Here is a 17612-nt window from a genome sequence, read left to right as displayed (position 1 = left end):
CTCTATTTTGTTATCGTTCGTCACTCATCGCCACAACTTAGCCCACATCTCAGCCCATCTTTGCCCTTCCATCCACCGCATGTTGGTTTCTCCCTCAACAGACCCACACACTCTCTCTCTCCACTGAAGCTCACCCCCTTTTTGTCGCCATCCTCCATATTGCGGCACCGTGTGCCACTGGAAGCTCCTTTGACTCCCACTCTCACTTTTTCCCTTGCGCTAAACTCCTTCTTTTCCCCTATCTGCTCTCTCATCTCTTGGCCATAGCCTTGCGATCTTCCAACACCACCACAATCTCCACGACTACCAGTTGCTGTGAAGAACCGGCAACGGTGTTTCATGCCTCCAGGCCCCATTATCTCCTTCACCCTTCTCCAAACATCGTAACCCTTCTCCAAATAGCCCCTGCTCAACCGTGAGCCACTACCTCCTCCCTAGGCAAGCTTTCTCGGGTTATTGTTCACGGTAGGGCTGAGCAAAAATTTGAAAACCCGATTCTGATTCTGACTCCTTCTCGGCTCTACTCTGACTCCGACAAGTTAGAGTTGGAGTCAGAGGTGGAGTCGGACTGACTCTGACTTCGCTTCGATTTGACTCTAACTCCAACTTTGCCTTCCGATTCCAATATTGTACATGTGAAAAATATATATTTTATATAAATAGAATTTAAATTAGTTAAATTCAATAATATACTTGTAAGTAGTATTACTCACATGTAATACTACGTCTAGTATATAATTAAGTTAGAAATAAGTTAGATACTATTATAATAACATGTAATACAATGTTATAATAAGTTAATAATATGTAATTAAACACTATTGTACAAGTATGTAATGAGAATAAGTTAGACACTAGTTTAGTACAAGTATAATACTAATGTATAATAACACTAGTATAATAATATGTTAAGTCTAGTATATAATTAAGTTAGACATAAGTTAGACACTATTATAATAGCATGTAATTAAACATTATAGTAAAAGTCCATAAGATGAATAAGTTAGACACAAGTATAGTACAAGTATAATGAGTTAATAAAATGTAATACTAATGTATAATAACACTAGGATAATAAATTATATTTAAACACTATAGTACAAGTCGATTTAAATAGTAATCGTTAATAATCAATACTAACAATTAAATTGAGTGAGAAAAAAATTATAAGAACTATAAATAGAATGATCAATACTAACAATCTATAGTATGATAACATATAATTAGACACTAGTAAATTAATATTTACTAATAATAAAAACTAACAATTTTAAAAACCATAAATAAAAAATACTCTTAGGCTAAAAAAATTAAGATTAAGATTAAATATAGGGTTTAAAAAAACTGGGTTTAGAGAAAAAAAAACCCAAAACAGGAGAAAAATTGGGTTTAGAAGCCCAAAATCGGTGCAACCCAGCCCATAAGGTGCTACTAGCCCAAGCAAAACGGCGTCGTTTTTATAGGAAAAACAACGCCGTTCTGACTACATTGATTACGTTTCTACCCAACCCCACCCCCCGCGCGACTTCACTCTCATTTTCATCTTACTCAGATTCTCTTAATCCTAGGTCCTAATTTAGCCCGTCACCTCTCTCTGTCTTCACCCACCGTGCGATCAACTCCCCCTCACCATCCGACTCACTCTCACTCTCACTCTCTCACTGTCAGAGATCTACGGTTTTATATAGGACATCAAGACATCAAGAACCATCGGAGCAACCAACACCATCGAGCGCAGTCGATCGAACGAGGGAGCATGAAGATATGGAACCAGAGCAACCAACACCCTCTGCCTCTCGATCTATGTCAATTTTTTTGAGTTTAATTTTTTCGTTTTAATCTGAGTTTACATATGCATTTTGATTTATTTTTTAGGTGATTTCGGTGATTGGGTGGTTGTGATTTGTGATTGGGTGGTTGCTAGTTGTGATCTATGATTAGGTGGTTGTGAATCTTGTGATCTTAGATCTGTGATTGGGTGGTTGTGGATCTGGCTCTGCTCCAATTTGAACTCCGACTTGTCGAAGTGGAGTCAGAGCGGAGTCTACAGTGGTCGGAGTCGAAGTCGGTATTAGGGCATACCGACTCCGATTGAATTGGTGCTCAGCCCTAGTTCACAGTCCCAAAAATTCGAAATGGCTATACATACACAAATAAACAAGTTAGACATCAAATAATGGGAAAAATATAGATCCAAATTAACTTATTAAGGGAAATCAAGATTGCATATTTTTAAGCGACAACGATGGGTGACATTGAGCCATTGATGATGGGATGCGTGAGAGAGAGACGGTGTCAGGGTGAGGTGATCATCGGTGGACAGTCGGATCGAGCCCTTAAAATCCAGAGCGAGAGAAGTTTGAGAGATGAGGGAGAGAGATGGGACATGCGAGAGGTCTAAGAAATGAGCGAGAGAGATAGGGGACTTGGGTTAAATTTTTTGTCCTAACCCAAAACAACACCATTTGATTTGTTAAACCAAATGACATAGTTTGTATTTTTTTTTTCTAATGCATAGTAATAAAACGATGTCGTTTAAGTTACTAAAGCTAAACAGTCTCATTTTATATAAGAATATGTGACGACCCCATATTCTGCTTTGGATTTGGTGGATTCTGAAGCGTCGGGACATGCAACAAAATGTTTCCAACCCCGTTCATGACAGATAAATATGCAATGCACCCAGCATGCATCTAACAATATACAATATTCGCAGCGGATAATTTTTTTCTTGAGTAATACTATGCACCAGATATAACATATCCCAAATTAACATAAGCATACTTACATAAACATATAATAACTGACGTCCAAAAGTTACAGTACTTGTCCAAAATATCTGCAACTTCATTAGTACTAGTGATGGTGCTCCTCATGTAATAAAATTGACATAATATGAACTAGGCTAGCTGTAATACCTTGCTCCTTTCTTCTTATGTACGCTTCTCTCTTTCTGACGTACGTTCCGTCTTTATGACGTAAGCAAATCCCGAAGGCAGAGATTATGTGATCGTCTGCTCTTCCTTCTAGCGACTGCGAGTCTCGTCATGCGTACTGAACCACGATGGCGTGTCTTCGAAGGATATCGTACGACTTCTAGAGCACGCCCAGTGTTTTAAATGTACTAGAAATATTTATAAAGAGTATTTCCAATGTTGTTGAACTAAACTTGATTTTAAATACGACAATTATAATATTCTTGAAGAGCTCCAAAAATATTATAATTGCCAGAAATCATTTTAATATCATTATTAAAATGATTTTAACTATTTAACATATTAAAGGATTTAAATTATGTTGAAGGCTTTAATTAAATTAAATGGTTTTATTCTCTTAAATATATTAAATAAGACTTCATCATTTTATTAATGGTGAAGAATATTATTTTATAAACTAAAGTTAGTTTAAATAATATTCTACCTTAATTCCTTTAAGCGCTTTAATTAAGTTAATAGTTAATACATTTTAAATCAGTGTTTTAATCCCTCGTCGTTAGATCGTTGTGTAGATCCCCAGATGAAGGAACTTGGTTAAATACCCAGACCCCCTCTCTTTCTCCCTCAGTTCCCGCAGCCCCCTCTCTCTCTCTCTCCTCCCTCGCAGCTCGGCGCCGCCGTGCGCTGGTGACCGTCACCTCCACCACCGTTCACCTCCTCCCACGCCGGTGAGCTCAACCAGCCCAGCCTCTCTCTCTCACGCTCTCACTTTCTCCATCTTGGAAGTGCACAACCCGTATGGGCTTGGTGCGCGTAACGCCGCCATGCACCATCCTCCGGCGCCACCACTCCCACGACAGCTTCCTCTACCACCGGCCAACCTCCTCCAGCAAGCTTGGCCTCCATCGTGCAGTCCTCCCTCTCCCCTCGCGGCAAGTAGCCGAAATGGGTCTTTGACCCATTTCCCCACCTTGTGCCGCCGTACGCGGCCACCCACGGCCACCAAGCGCCACTATGGACTTCTCCTTCCCTCCCCCTTCCTCCTCCACGTGACCCGAGGCCCATAGCCTCCCTGTGATCCACCGCACGAGGCCCCTCCCAACGCACGGGTTTTACACCTCCCACCGCCGTGCACCGCCACCCACGGTTGGTAACCACCACCTCCAACCTCCTCAGGCCGCCACCAAGCCAAGCCAACCTCCCACGGCCCCAATCTGCCACCCACGCATGCACACTCTCCCACGGCCTTTCCTCCACTTCACGGCCTTGAACCGCAGCCGTGAGCCACCGTGGCGCCACCTCGATGCCACCACGAGATCCACCACACCTCCCTTAGCCGAGCCCTAGGTCCAAGCCACCACTTTATGTGGTGGGTAACCACTGCACGGGATGGACAGTCACTGCACGTGATTGACCACCACTGCACATGGCTAGAGCCGCTGTGTTATGCCCCTCATCGCCATCACAAGGCTATCACGAGCCCTTCCAAGACCACACCTAGCTATCCAAATGCCTAAACAGTTAACGTACGTGGGTCAGCCGCCACGTACGACACTGTCGACATCATCGGCTGTGACGATCAACGAGCAACGCACTGGTTATCCCGTTGATGGTATAACCCTCTATCCCTCGTTAATTATGTTGGATATTGATTAGTTGACTAGGTTGTGGACTGTGCTGTTGGTATTTGTGGAGTTGTGGTATTGTGATATGGTGCTGTGTAATGAAGTGTTGGGCATTCTGTGTAGTGAAGTGTTGGGCATATCTGTGTTGGATGGAGATGTATTGTTCCGTGTAATGTGCTGTGAAGTGCTGCATGTAATTGGGTAGTGCACTGTGTAGTGTTGTGGACCCTGTTGTAATGGTGGCGTGGTGTATGTGGAATGGGAAGAGTACACGCTATGTGTACTCTGGGTGGGGCGTAGTGTGAGACGAGGAGAGTATATGTGGAATATACTATCCTGGCATATTGTGGAACGGGAAGAGTACACGCTGAGTGTACTCTGTGTGGTGTAATATGCATGCAGGGAGTACATTGGAAATGTACTCCAAGTGGCGGAGCGATGCACCATGTGGCGGATATGCTATAATGGTGATGTGGCGTAATGCAGGTGAATGGAGTACACATGGAGTGTACTCCATGTGTTGGAGTAACGCACCATACGGCAGATATGCCGTAGTGGTGATGTGTCGTAACATGCATGGAGTATACGCGGAGTGTACTCCATGTGATGGAGTGACGCACCATATGGCGGGTTTGTCGTAGTAGGTGATGTGCAGTAACGTGTATGGAGTATACGCAGAGTGTATTTCATATAGTGGAGTGACGCATCATATGGCGGGTATGCCATAGTGATGATGTGGCGTAGCGTCTGTGAATGGAGTATATGTGGAGTGTACTCCATGTGATGGAGCGATGCACCATATGGCGCGTACGCTATGATGGTGATGTGGCATAGCGTATGTAAAGGGAGTACACGAGGAGTGTACTCTATGTAGAGGAGCAATGCACCATGTGGTGCGTATGCCGTAATGGTGATGAGTTGTAGCATATATGAAGGGAGTATGCACGGAGTGTACTCCACGAAGTGCAGCGACACATCGTATGGCGTGTCACAGTGATAAGGATGGTTATGCAGTTGATAGGCGTAGAGCGTGGTGAATAGTGTCAAAAACTATGGAACAGTGTCCTGAAGTAGTTGTGATGTGGCCTGTAGTCTGAGGTGACAAGTGTCACTGTACTTGACTTATTGCTGGAAGTATGGGTGTAGCAGTAGTATAAGTGTAAGAGTACGCAGCGGAAGTATGACTGGGCAACGTCGCCTCGTGATGTAGTTACTGACAGTCGTGCTTGCCATGTAGTGAAGCGATAGGGTATGAATGGCGTAAGGGGAACGTGACAAAATGTCACGATGTGTCGGGAGTACGTAAGGAATCGTACTCATGATGAGTTAGGAATTTACGTACCAGAATGTTGGGTAACGCGACAAGGTCACGGTGTAGCTTGAGAATAGCCTCGAGCTGTATGATGTGGCATAAGACATCGTTATGATTGGAGTCTTGTCGTGATAAGTGTTGGGATGAACTGTCAAGGGACGGGTAACATGAGGAGTCATGTTAGCCGGGTTAAAAGAAGGTTGGTATCGGAGTATGGCCCTTATCCCTCCAAACAGGTGATCAACGTGTTATATATGTTGATCTTAGGTGATAAGGGGTAAGGTACATGTGTAACATGGTAGACACATGTGTCAGATGGATTCACCATATGTAATGGGTAATCTGTCATTAGCACAGTTACACGGTGCTGAAGCCTCAGAGTTGGCTTAGAGCTGTGTGACTTGTCTGGATGGGAATGAAGATTTGTATGGGCTAAGATGCATGAAGAAAGTGACGAGTGTACTGTCCAAGGAAGGGATGCGTGACTTAGTTGATTTGAGTCATGCATCGGAATGTGGTTAATGAGAAGAATGAGACAGAGGTCTTAGTGTCTTAATCTTAAGGTGAGTCATAAGATCCACTTTAGTGAATGAGCACTGGAGGCAAGACCTTGAGTTGGAAGATGGGGTGACCGTAATGGGTCCCCGAAGGTTTTAACATAGTAAAGGGCACGTAAGTGCATGGGATAGAAGGAGAGTGTTCAAACGATGTTTTCTCATGAAAAGAAAGAAATGAATGAAAGCTCCAGCTCTTTCGAGCTGACATGAACAAATGAATGAATGAATGAAAAGCAAAGAAAGAAATGAAAGCATGAATGTATGAAGATACGTAACAACCACATGAATGAATGAAAAGGGTACCAATGAATGGGCAGATTGCAATGCCTGGTAAGTAGTATTGGAAGTGCACCCAGTGCTGCCCCCTATGAAAGAGATTCCCAACCTTTGGCCACGAGCTGAATCCGGGTCCAAAAGAAGACTGCTAACCCCAACACACGGGGTGTAACAATGTGTACTAGCCTATGAAAGTGATAAGAATGAATGGATGTATGCATGTATGTATGAACGCATGATTGCACGAACCTTGAAGAAATGAAGGCACTGACGGGAGAAACGTTTTACGAAAAGGATGCCCATGTTTAAAAGAGAAAAATCCCGTCCAGTGACGTTTTCAAACGAACGCACGTATGACACGTATGCATGCACGTAATAGTATGTACGAATGAGGAATGCATGAATGAAAACCTATATTGTTGTATTTTAACTGTATGAAGTAATGCTTACGAGTTTTTGACTCATTTTAGTTTTTATGCATGTCCCTCCCCCTCACAGGAACTGCACGATCAGGACTGACACGGCCCATGGGGAAGAGCACGGAAGTCTAGGCATGAATTTTAAACGTACGAGAGGCCTTTTTATTTCAAGATTTATGTTTTCCACTGTAAACCTCTTTTATTGTCAAAGCACATTTTAATTTATAAGCGTGGAGGCTTGCACCCTGGGTATGCAAGTGAAAAGTTTTAAATCGGACGGTAATTCCCGTCGTCCTTTCCAAAAATATTTTATAAAAGTCCCACCATAAGGATGGGCGTTACACGCCTAAGAAAAAGCTTGCTCAACTTGGCCAGGATAGCCATAATCCTATCAAAAAACTGGAGCATTGACATAATGAGCTCCTAGTGGTTGCGTTGTGGTCTAGTCGACCTCGTTTAGATGATCATTTGCAGGTCCTCCTAATCCTGACACATGGTCCACCATTCGAGATAAATTGTAGTTGGGATTACCATGTGAATTATAAATCTAAGCAAGTTAAGAAACAACTTAAACTAGCAGTTTACAGATGCCTACAGAACAATAAAAGACATGAATGTTGACATGAACATGAATAAACATGACATGACTTGGCAAATAGCATGACATGTGCTGACATAACCTGTAAACCGACATGAATTGAACTGACTTGAAATAAACTTGACATGAATTGAAACTGAATTGAACTTGAAATTGAACTTGAACTTGAACTTGAAATCTTGTTCCCATAAATAAATTGGTTAATTAAACATGACATGTGCATGATTGAAAATATGTGACTAAACATGGACGTGAAATGACACGACTGAACTTAGCTTAACATGAACAGGAACTGACATGAATTGAACGTGAACTAAAAATAATTGACATGAAAGTGAAATGCCCTGATAATTAGAATGATTTTGCCAGTTGTTTTGTTAGAAATAGGCAAAAAATCAGAATGATTCTACCCAACATATTTTGTAAAAGATACTCAGAAAATTAGAATGACTACATCATGAGTATTTTAATGGGGATGCCCTAAAAATCAGAATGATTATGTCAAGACTACCTAGTAATAACTTGAATGAAAATACTTTGACAAACAGTATGACTACACCATGAGTATTTTAGTAGAGATACTCTAATAATTAGAATGATTACTCTAGGAATACCTAGTAATAACTTTAATGAAAATATTCTAACAATTAGAATGGTTATGCTATGAGCATTTTAGGGGAGATACCCTAACAATCAGAATAATTACGTCAGGATTACCTAATAATAACTTGAATGAAAATACTTTGACAATCAAAATGATTAGGCCATGAGCATTTTAGTAGAGGTACTATAAAAATCAGAATGATTATGTCAAAAGTACCTTACGTGAATTATCAATTGAGATACTTGGACAATCATAGTGATTACACCATGAGTATCCCATGCATAATTGACGGGAAAAATATTATTTTTCATGAAAACTGTATGCATGGGACAATGACGTGTCGTTAAATGAAATGACAGATGATATAGCTTAACATGACGTGACATGTACATGTGACTAAATGACATGACATAATATGGCGTGCAACAATTAAGCATGTAATGACATGACATAACATGTAACAGATAAGTATGTACATGAAATGAAATCATGGCATGGCGTAACATAACATGTATATAAGTATAACAAATATGAATGATGGTTCCTTACCACCATACATACATAAGTATCTTGAAGGTAAGTTAGAAGCCAACTTACAGTGATTGAAGCATGACAAAATAATGTGACCTGAAAGGATATATTTCTCTAAGGGTTAGAAACTCCTCATTAACAACTTAGAAACATAAAATTACTGGCTCAAAGTAAAATGACCATTTTACTCCTCTACTTGTTGAGAAATGACCATTTTACCCTTTGCTTAAGGATTTTGCATCCTAATTTCAAAACTCACAAAAATTTACGTTTCTCACATTCAACTTAAAAGCATGATCTAAGCATTAAACCTAAGATTATATGGCAAAAATTGCATTATAACACAAAACAAACTGTGAGCCTCAAGTTTATGTCCTAACCGGACTATAGCATGCATAAAAATTCATTTCCTCAAGATCAAACCCATTAATCTCCAAAAATGACTTCCGAACATATAGAGCAATGTCTTAAGATCAACATATGTGAATATCAAGACCATAGGATCATGCTTCCATAACAAAAGATCAACACTTACTCAAAATATAAACTGTTTTTACACCTCCAATTTCCAACTTCCAAAAATCATGCAAAAATTTTAGTAGAAACTCTTAACATACAACAAATCTAAATCCAAATTGTATGTTAACATGTTAACTCTAAACCATAAAAATATCGGACCTAGTAAGACCTTTGCATGTTTAAACATACTTTTCACTAATCCAACCTCTATGAAAAATTACACAAAATACACCAATGGAAGCTAGACTCAAATAGAAACAACTTATATGAAGGTAGTTTTGTGATAATCTACTTACAAAGGCTTCAAACAAAATAGCAAGAACAACGAGGAAAACTGCCTAAAGACTCTCTCTAGAAAAAGGATTGTGAATGCTAATTCTGAAGTGTGGGAGGCAATGGATGACTTATACAAGATGTAGGGCTAACATGGGTAGCTGAATGAATTCTGGATCGGAGGTTGGAAACCAAAGATGGGGGGACAAAGGGCTACACAGCTACTGTTGGTAGTAAAAATTTTCTGGTTGAGTGGATGGCTATGATCTTGAAGCCTTTACATCTTCCATCAAAGGACTCTTGAGGGCTGAAATGTGTGGTGGTGTGTGCCAGTTTCTAGGCCTTGGGAGGGGAGAAAAACTTTCTCAAGAAGCCACCCTTTGTGGTGGTTTTCGGTGGGCCTAAGATGCACCTTACCCATGGGCTCAATTTTGAGGGTTCATAAGCTTCATTTTGGGGTTCCGATTAGGTTCAAGCCCAAGTTCAAAATTTCTTGGCCCAATGTGATTACCAAAGTATAAAATAATAAATAAGGGTGTGATAAAATGAATTTGAATGGTTAATAACATGTAGAAGTGATTTAATCAAGTGATTAAACGCTACGTTAAAACCGGCCAATACTTAGGGTTTCGGGTAACCATGCATTTGGGGTTTGGGGAAACCTTTTAGAGTTTCGGTTTTCACCAAGGTTTTGGAGCTTCAATTGGATCCCAAATATTTGTGATTTCAATAGGGTGGAAACCCTCTTTGGTTTGACAGAAAAATGAATGGTTGGATGGAATAGTGTTTGGCTTAAGTGGCATGATCACACTACTTGATTTTCCTTCACATTTCCATCTCATGGTTCCTTTTGGTGCCAAGTGTCCTATACTATTCATAAATTGTGGCTATGAACTTGTCATGTATCCAAATAAAACTTCTCTAGACTGATTTGGACAATCCACATTGTGATTTGAAAATAACTGGACTAAGTGCTAACATTGATGTTACTATTCACTACAAAAATGGCGAAAATAACTTTGCTCCATAAAATTCTAAATAATCCTATGAAACTAGGAGTGCAATTCATTTCAAGAAATTCGAATCTTAAGCAACTCGAATAAATCAAAACATGTTTTCAAACAACTATCATCCGAAAAACAAAAAATGGTTTTATTGCATCGTAAAATCCTAAATATTTATCTAAGACTAATGGCACAAACTGTTTCTCAATCATATACTCCTAAGTACCTTAAATAAATAAAATTGTACTTCTGTCACCAAAGTGAGTAAGAAACTGACTAAGCTGATAGACTAAAACCTACATGATTGCACGATTCATGAGACATTTTCGAGATTCTGACGACGTTCCTAAAGCCTAAAGAATTTCATCCGCTGAATTTCTAATGGGTTGTTACAGAATAACATAAAAAATATAAATATATGTAATCAATCGATCTTCAAACTGGAACCGAACCAATTGACATCGATTTCCATCACTTTGTAATGTTGATCGACCGGTTCTCCATTGGTTTCGGCTGATCGATTCTGAAATCCAATGGTTACTATTCACTCCTACTTTTTTATTTAATTAATGAATAGCAAAACGACACCAACCTATGCATTTAATGCTTCCCAACTTTTTTTTTTTTTTTTCATACAATTTGATTTAAAAAATTCTATTTATAAGTAAGTGTATAAAAGTTAAAACACATTCTTCACACAAATGATGTGTCATCTTCAAAAAGATACAATTTAAAATTCAAAAGTTCAAACTTCTCTCGCAATCTAATCCATGCCATATCAATAGTATAGAGAGCGTGTCATCAAATTTACAAATAGAAGATTCTACTAAATGGAAAGATAAAATATTTTCTATTAATGGCTATTATACAAATACTAAATGGATCTATTATTTTAAAAAGTCTGTTTGATTCTAACGTATAAAAAGATTTTTTTTAATAAATATTAATTACTCATAAAATAAAATTGAGGTGACATTAAATATCATTAAAATCATTGACATAATCATTAATTTTTAATTATATGATATATTTGATTGGTTGAGAGTAGAATTTTTGTGTACTCAAAAACCTACATTAATTATATCACTCATGAAATCTCCATTGAGATTGAGCATTTCTGCATCCAAACTGCGGAAAAGATTACAAACGATTATTAATCAAAGTATAAGATTAAAGAAAAACCCCCTCATTTGTCCCAAATGAACATTATGACAGTGAACTAAATCCAAACTGCGTTAGACCCATTTTACATCTTCTTACACTATGGCGCTACAATTTCCTTTCCACAAATCATTGCATCCACAAACCAGTTTCATAGCAGCCTACCTAGCAATGCTTCATCTGCAACATGCTTCCCCGTGAATTGGGCAAAACACCGATGGATCTACATACATCATACATCCATCGATCCATACATGCACACACACACATGTATATACTAGTAAGGGCTTAACATGCAAAACACGTTTGCCTGGTTAGAATAACAACACCAATTGATTAAAAAAAGTGCTTATTACATACAACACAAAGCTTTTGGTATTAAAGCTATAACATCTTAGAACATAGCAAATGATGTTGTGTATAATTCTTTCAATTCTACTGGGATATAGCTTTGATGAAATACTTATGTGTTCACCATAGATTAAATAAAGTATAACTACATGCGACACATAATTGTATCTCATTGAAGCACCTGTTAGTTCACAATTAATAAGAAAATTCAAATAGTGTGTAAGACTAATCAGTAAATTGCCTAACATACAGGAACACAAAATCCAACAAAAGTAGGCAACTATTCAAATGGATCAACATACCTTCCTAAGGTGTTTGTTGGGTCCGTTTCACGTATGAAAGGTTACCTATCTTCTGTTATATTTGTGGCAGATTGGGTCACAGTCATAAAGATTGTGAAGAGAGGATGAAAACTAGTGAAACACAGAAGGAAGAGGAATATCCATATGGGCCATGGTTGCAAGTAGGGACCTCCGCTGTAAACTACCGAAACCACCAGGCCGAGCAAGGCAAAGAGGTTCCTGTTCCGCCACCTTGTTCAAGTTCTAAAGGTAATGGAGCAAATCCGGCAAAAACAAGTGTAATCTCATATCCTACTATCCTGGGCAGTGCAGGTGGGAGCATGATTCAAGGCACTATGGCACACGAAGTCAACTCTACTAAGGCCACAAGTATTGACCTCCATGTTGAATTAATGAGGGGAAAAGAGGCCTTACCTCATATAACAGCTAGACTAGATGGGGGAATGGAAAACTTGCAGGAGGAATAGTCAAGAAGGGATGAGGCTATCATGGGTAAACAAACAAACACTCTGACTGATATTGACTCTAACAGGAGTTTGAAAGATGAGGCCCTTCCAAAATCAGCTTTGGTCCATAAAGAAGGTTCCCTTTCTACGTCTGGTGGTGGGTTGAAATTAGTAGATGAATTGGGCCTAGTTGATCCAACTTCCCGGAACAAATGAGGGAGACCAAGGAGGAAATGGACTCGTGTAGAGGGAACACAAGGAATTACAGTTGAGCTTGATGAAAGAAGAACGATGGAGGCTGCTAAGCAGCCCCGCTGCAAACAATGAAACTCATTAATTGGAACTCTTGTGGGCTTGGGAACCCACGGGGAGTTCGAGTTCTTCATAATCTCATCATGAGGGAAGTCCCCACGGTTGTGTTTCTACTCGAAACAAAGTTGACTGCTACTACTATGGAAAGAACTCGAATAAGGGTGGGTTTTGATGGTTGTTTTGTTGTACCGAGTGAAGGGAGGAGTGGAGGTTTGGTTCTCATGTGGAAGAATGAGATTAGCTTGAGTATCAAGAGCTACTCATTCTTTCATATTGATGCAAAGCTAGAGGACCCGAGTAAAGGAATTCAGTGGAAGTTTACAGGATTATATGGACATCCAAAAACTGAAAGAAGAGGAGACTCTTGGGATTTAATTCGACGTTCAAGGGAACCTCAAGATATCCCATGGTTGGTCTGTGGCGATTTCAATGAGGTGCAGAGCAACTATGAAAAGTTGGGTGGAAGACTAAGGCAAGAAAGGTTGATGCATGCCTTTAGAGATGCTCTTGATGACTGTCATCTGCTAGACTTGGGGCTTCAAGGTACTAAATACAAGTGGTCTAGTAGGAGAAAAAATCAATAGGTGATAAGTGAAAGGCTTGACCGTTTTGTTGCTAATATGAAATGGCAAGAATGTTTTCCACAAGCTCAAGTATTCCACTACTCTGCTGCATATTCTGATCATCTACCAATATCACTTTCTCTAAGTGATGGATTGGCTAGAAGTAGAACTAAGCTATTTAGGTTCGAGGCCATGTGGATAGAAGATGATGAGTGTGAAGAAGTTATTTCATGACATTGGCAAGAAGTTGTTGGAGGCAATAATTTAATGGCCATGTCTCAAAAGGTCAAGGTTTGTAGCAGAGGTCTAGAAGTTTGGAATGAGAAGAAATTTGGCCAAAGTGCATCAGAATCTGAGGAGTGCATGAGCTACTCTTCATAGAATGCAAATGACAGATCCTAGGCAAGTCACAAAAGAGGAATTGGTAACAACAAGGAATAATGTGCAAGTTTGGCTAGAACGGGAGGAAATTCTTTTGCACCAAAGAGCCAAAGTTTTGTGGCTTAAGGGGGGTGATATGAACTCAAAATTCTTCCACCATAAGGCTTCACAAAGGAAGAAAAAGAACTTTATTAATGGACTAAAGGATGAGCAAGGTATATGGAGATTTGTGGAGGAGAGAGACCAGCTTATTGTAAGCTTTTTCCAGACTTTGTTTCATTTTGATATTAGTAACAATAATTGGGATTTTTTGGATGGATTAAGTGGTCGGGTGTTTGAATAAATGAATGCTGAGTTACTGAAAGATTTTCATCAAGATGAGGTCAAGACAACTTTGGATCAAATGGCTCCAATGAAATCTCCTGGACCTAATGGAATGGCGCCTGTCTTCTTTCAACAATATTGGCATATTGTAACATCCCGATCCTATATCATTAGAGATATTTCATGGATATTTTATTAGGTTTGATAATTAGGTTATTATTATTATTATTATTATTTATTTTTAGTTTTTCTCCAAGCTCACGAGTCTAAATACTATTAAAATTCTTATTTCTTTTTAATGATAAAAACTCTCTTGCACGTACGTCTTTTCTTCTTATTCATTAGGGTTTCATGGGTCTATATATAGAACTCGTTCATTATAGACGTAAATGTCTTCAACCTAGAGCTAGGGTTGCCGCAGCCACTGCATGCAAACCATCTGCACGACAGCAATGGCCTCCTTCCCCAAACCTGGCCACCCACATGGCAACCACCATGCCTCCCTGTCTAGAAACCAGCCGCGACAACTCCACGCCACCACCAGCCACCACAGAAGACAACAGACCATCCTCAGCGGCCAAGGCACGCCGCAACAGCAACGGACGTGGAGAAGCCTTTGCTTCTCTTCCACGGTAACGACCACACGGACGCACCTCTGTCTAACACTCCCAAAAACAGAGCATCCCGATAGTCCGAAACCACCATCACCCACGTTCCTCCACGGCGACTCCACCACCGCCCAGAACATGCCGACGCCGCCACCACTTTCAGATCACGCCGGTGCCAGCTCATGGACAGCCACTTCCGAGAAACCAACTCAACCACGTTGCGGCCTCTTGCACCCGTAGCCGAGCACCTCGACGCTACCAGTTCAGATTGTTCTGCCGCTCACCCCAGGACGTCGGTGCACCACCCACGGTGCCAGAAACCACCGACCAGCTCTTCTCCGTGGCACCTACTCCATCTCGGTTGGCCTACGACCCTCAGCCACCCAGCTCAGCACGTGCTCCTCCCTCTCTCTCGGTTACACTGCCGCATGGTTCACTTCCTTCGGCGTCGCACCACCACAGACGAGCCCCCAGTCGCGCCGCCGTGACCCCCCGCCAACAACCCAGAACCGCCGCACGTCAGCTTATCTCTCGGTGAGCCCTTGCTTCGCGCGCCTCTCTCTCCCGAGCTCTCTGTTCTTCTGCAGAATATATATACGTATTTGCTTTCGGTTTCAGTTTACTAAGTGTTAGTAGATGAAATTACAAGTATGCCCTTTCTAATCTAGTATCTTGAAGCAGTGTTTTTAAGTATAATTATATTTATAACCTTACGTTTAAGTATAGGTTAATTATGAATATTGTTATGTCTTTTTAATTAAAGTTGAGTTTAATATTTCAAGTTGAGTTTAATTTTGTTAAGTAAATATATTAGTCAAATGCTCTTTTTATTAAGAAATTGTTTAAGGAATTTAAAATGTGTTTTGAAGTACATTATGAAGCCTATTATTTTAGTTAGTTTTCTTTTATCTATTTAGTCAGATTTTAATAAAATTATTATGTTATATTTTAAAAAGAATTAAGGAATATGTTATGAGTTTTGAATAATATTATGATTAAGTCTACTTTTATTAAATCGAATGTTTCCACCAATTATTTTAGAATTATATATATATATATATAACAGTTAAATTATATTTGAAAGATTAGATATCATATTTCAGCAGTAAGAGTTGTTAATTTATTTTGAACGATTTATTAAATGATATTAATATTTATTAGATTTCTTATAAGATTTAATCATTGTGTTAAGAAATGAAACTTATTTTAAGAATTGAAGTTTTATGACGTATTTAAATAGTTCAAGTATTCTACTAAGTTTTAATATGTTATCAGTATTTTAAGTAATTTAAATACTATGAATTATCGATTTTAGTGTTAAACAAATATTTGTTTGACTATCTTTTAGAATTCCAAATTTAGCTAAGTAAGATATTAGTATTTATTTATGTATTTCCAAACAATTTAGTGATAATTATTTTTTGAATATAGGTCTCAAGTTATGAAGTATTATTCAAGGAGAAACGCATCGAAGTAAGTAAATTTGATCATAAATTAGGATCATCACAGTTAGCTTATATGTATGTATTATTCAAGCCAGTTCTTCGATAGCCATTATTTATGAACCGCTCATGTCATATGCAAGCATGTCATCCAGCATAGCATACAATCATGTCATTCCGCATCACGTTTAAATTCAGAAATTATAATTTATGTATGTAATATGCCATGCATCTCATGTGTATAAGACACGTAAGCCATATTAATTCAAGTGTAAGATAAGTTCAGATCAGTTAATAAGATGGCCATTCAGATGCATGGTACCAATGCAGTTCAGTTTCAGGGTGGTGTGCAAGCCACGAACTCAGTAGTGGTCCACCATAGTATGCTAGAATACTATCAGCAGTTCCCCTTGCTGCAGCGGGATGTGGGGCTGGTGCACAACCTTGCACACAGGGTTAAGTGTGTTGGCCAGTCAGATAAGTCAGATAAATCACTCAGTTAGTTCAGATAAACTAGTCATACATAGCATAAGCATCAGCATGAATAGTCATGAATTTTAAGCTCAGCATGAAAGTTCTTATGAAAATCTTATGTTTATTACATTTTCGTTATGATAGATTTCTTACTGAGTCATCGACTCATTTTAGTTTATTTTCATGTTTTTAACCACCCAGGTGAAGATGATGATTACGAGCAGGCAAGCCAGGAGTAGAAGGAGCATTTTAGTTTTGTTCAGACTTTCTAAAATAAAATGTGTCTTTTATGACGAATTTATTCAGTTTATTCCTTTAATGTTTTTGGGAAGACATTTTTATTAGACCTTTTATTTCATAATAAATTACTTCAGTTTATTTTTCAATTATGAAATTAGAGAATCGCTTGCCGGGTTTATTTTCATGAAAAATACGTGACACACCTAGCCTACGGGAAGGGGGTGTTACACATATTGTGGGTGATGAGGTAACAAATGGAGTGTTGTCCTCCCTCAGAACTGGTACTCTTCCTTCCTCTCTTAATCATACTTTCATAACTCTAATTCCAAAGCAAAATAAGCCTGAGAAAATTTC

The 17612-nt window shown here is 39.2% G+C and overlaps 1 protein-coding gene across 1 annotated transcript in view; it reads left to right on the top strand.

The window, feature by feature from the left end:
• Positions 1 to 13366: 13366 nt before the first annotated feature.
• The window catches only part of LOC108981278 (probable aldo-keto reductase 1), a 12040-nt gene continuing 7794 nt past the window's right edge, over positions 13367 to 17612 (top strand). Inside the window, exons 1-2 of the mRNA XM_035695829.1 lie at positions 13367 to 13769; positions 14037 to 14101. Of these exons, the coding sequence (XP_035551722.1) occupies positions 13367 to 13769; positions 14037 to 14101 (468 nt within the window). The remainder of the gene's footprint in view (positions 13770 to 14036; positions 14102 to 17612) is intronic.

This window comes from Juglans regia, chromosome 11, assembly GCF_001411555.2.
Source record: "Juglans regia cultivar Chandler chromosome 11, Walnut 2.0, whole genome shotgun sequence".
Lineage (NCBI taxonomy): Eukaryota > Viridiplantae > Streptophyta > Magnoliopsida > Fagales > Juglandaceae > Juglans > Juglans regia.
The sequence above is the reverse complement of the archived record's forward strand: the minus strand, read 5'-3'. Positions and strand labels throughout refer to the sequence as shown.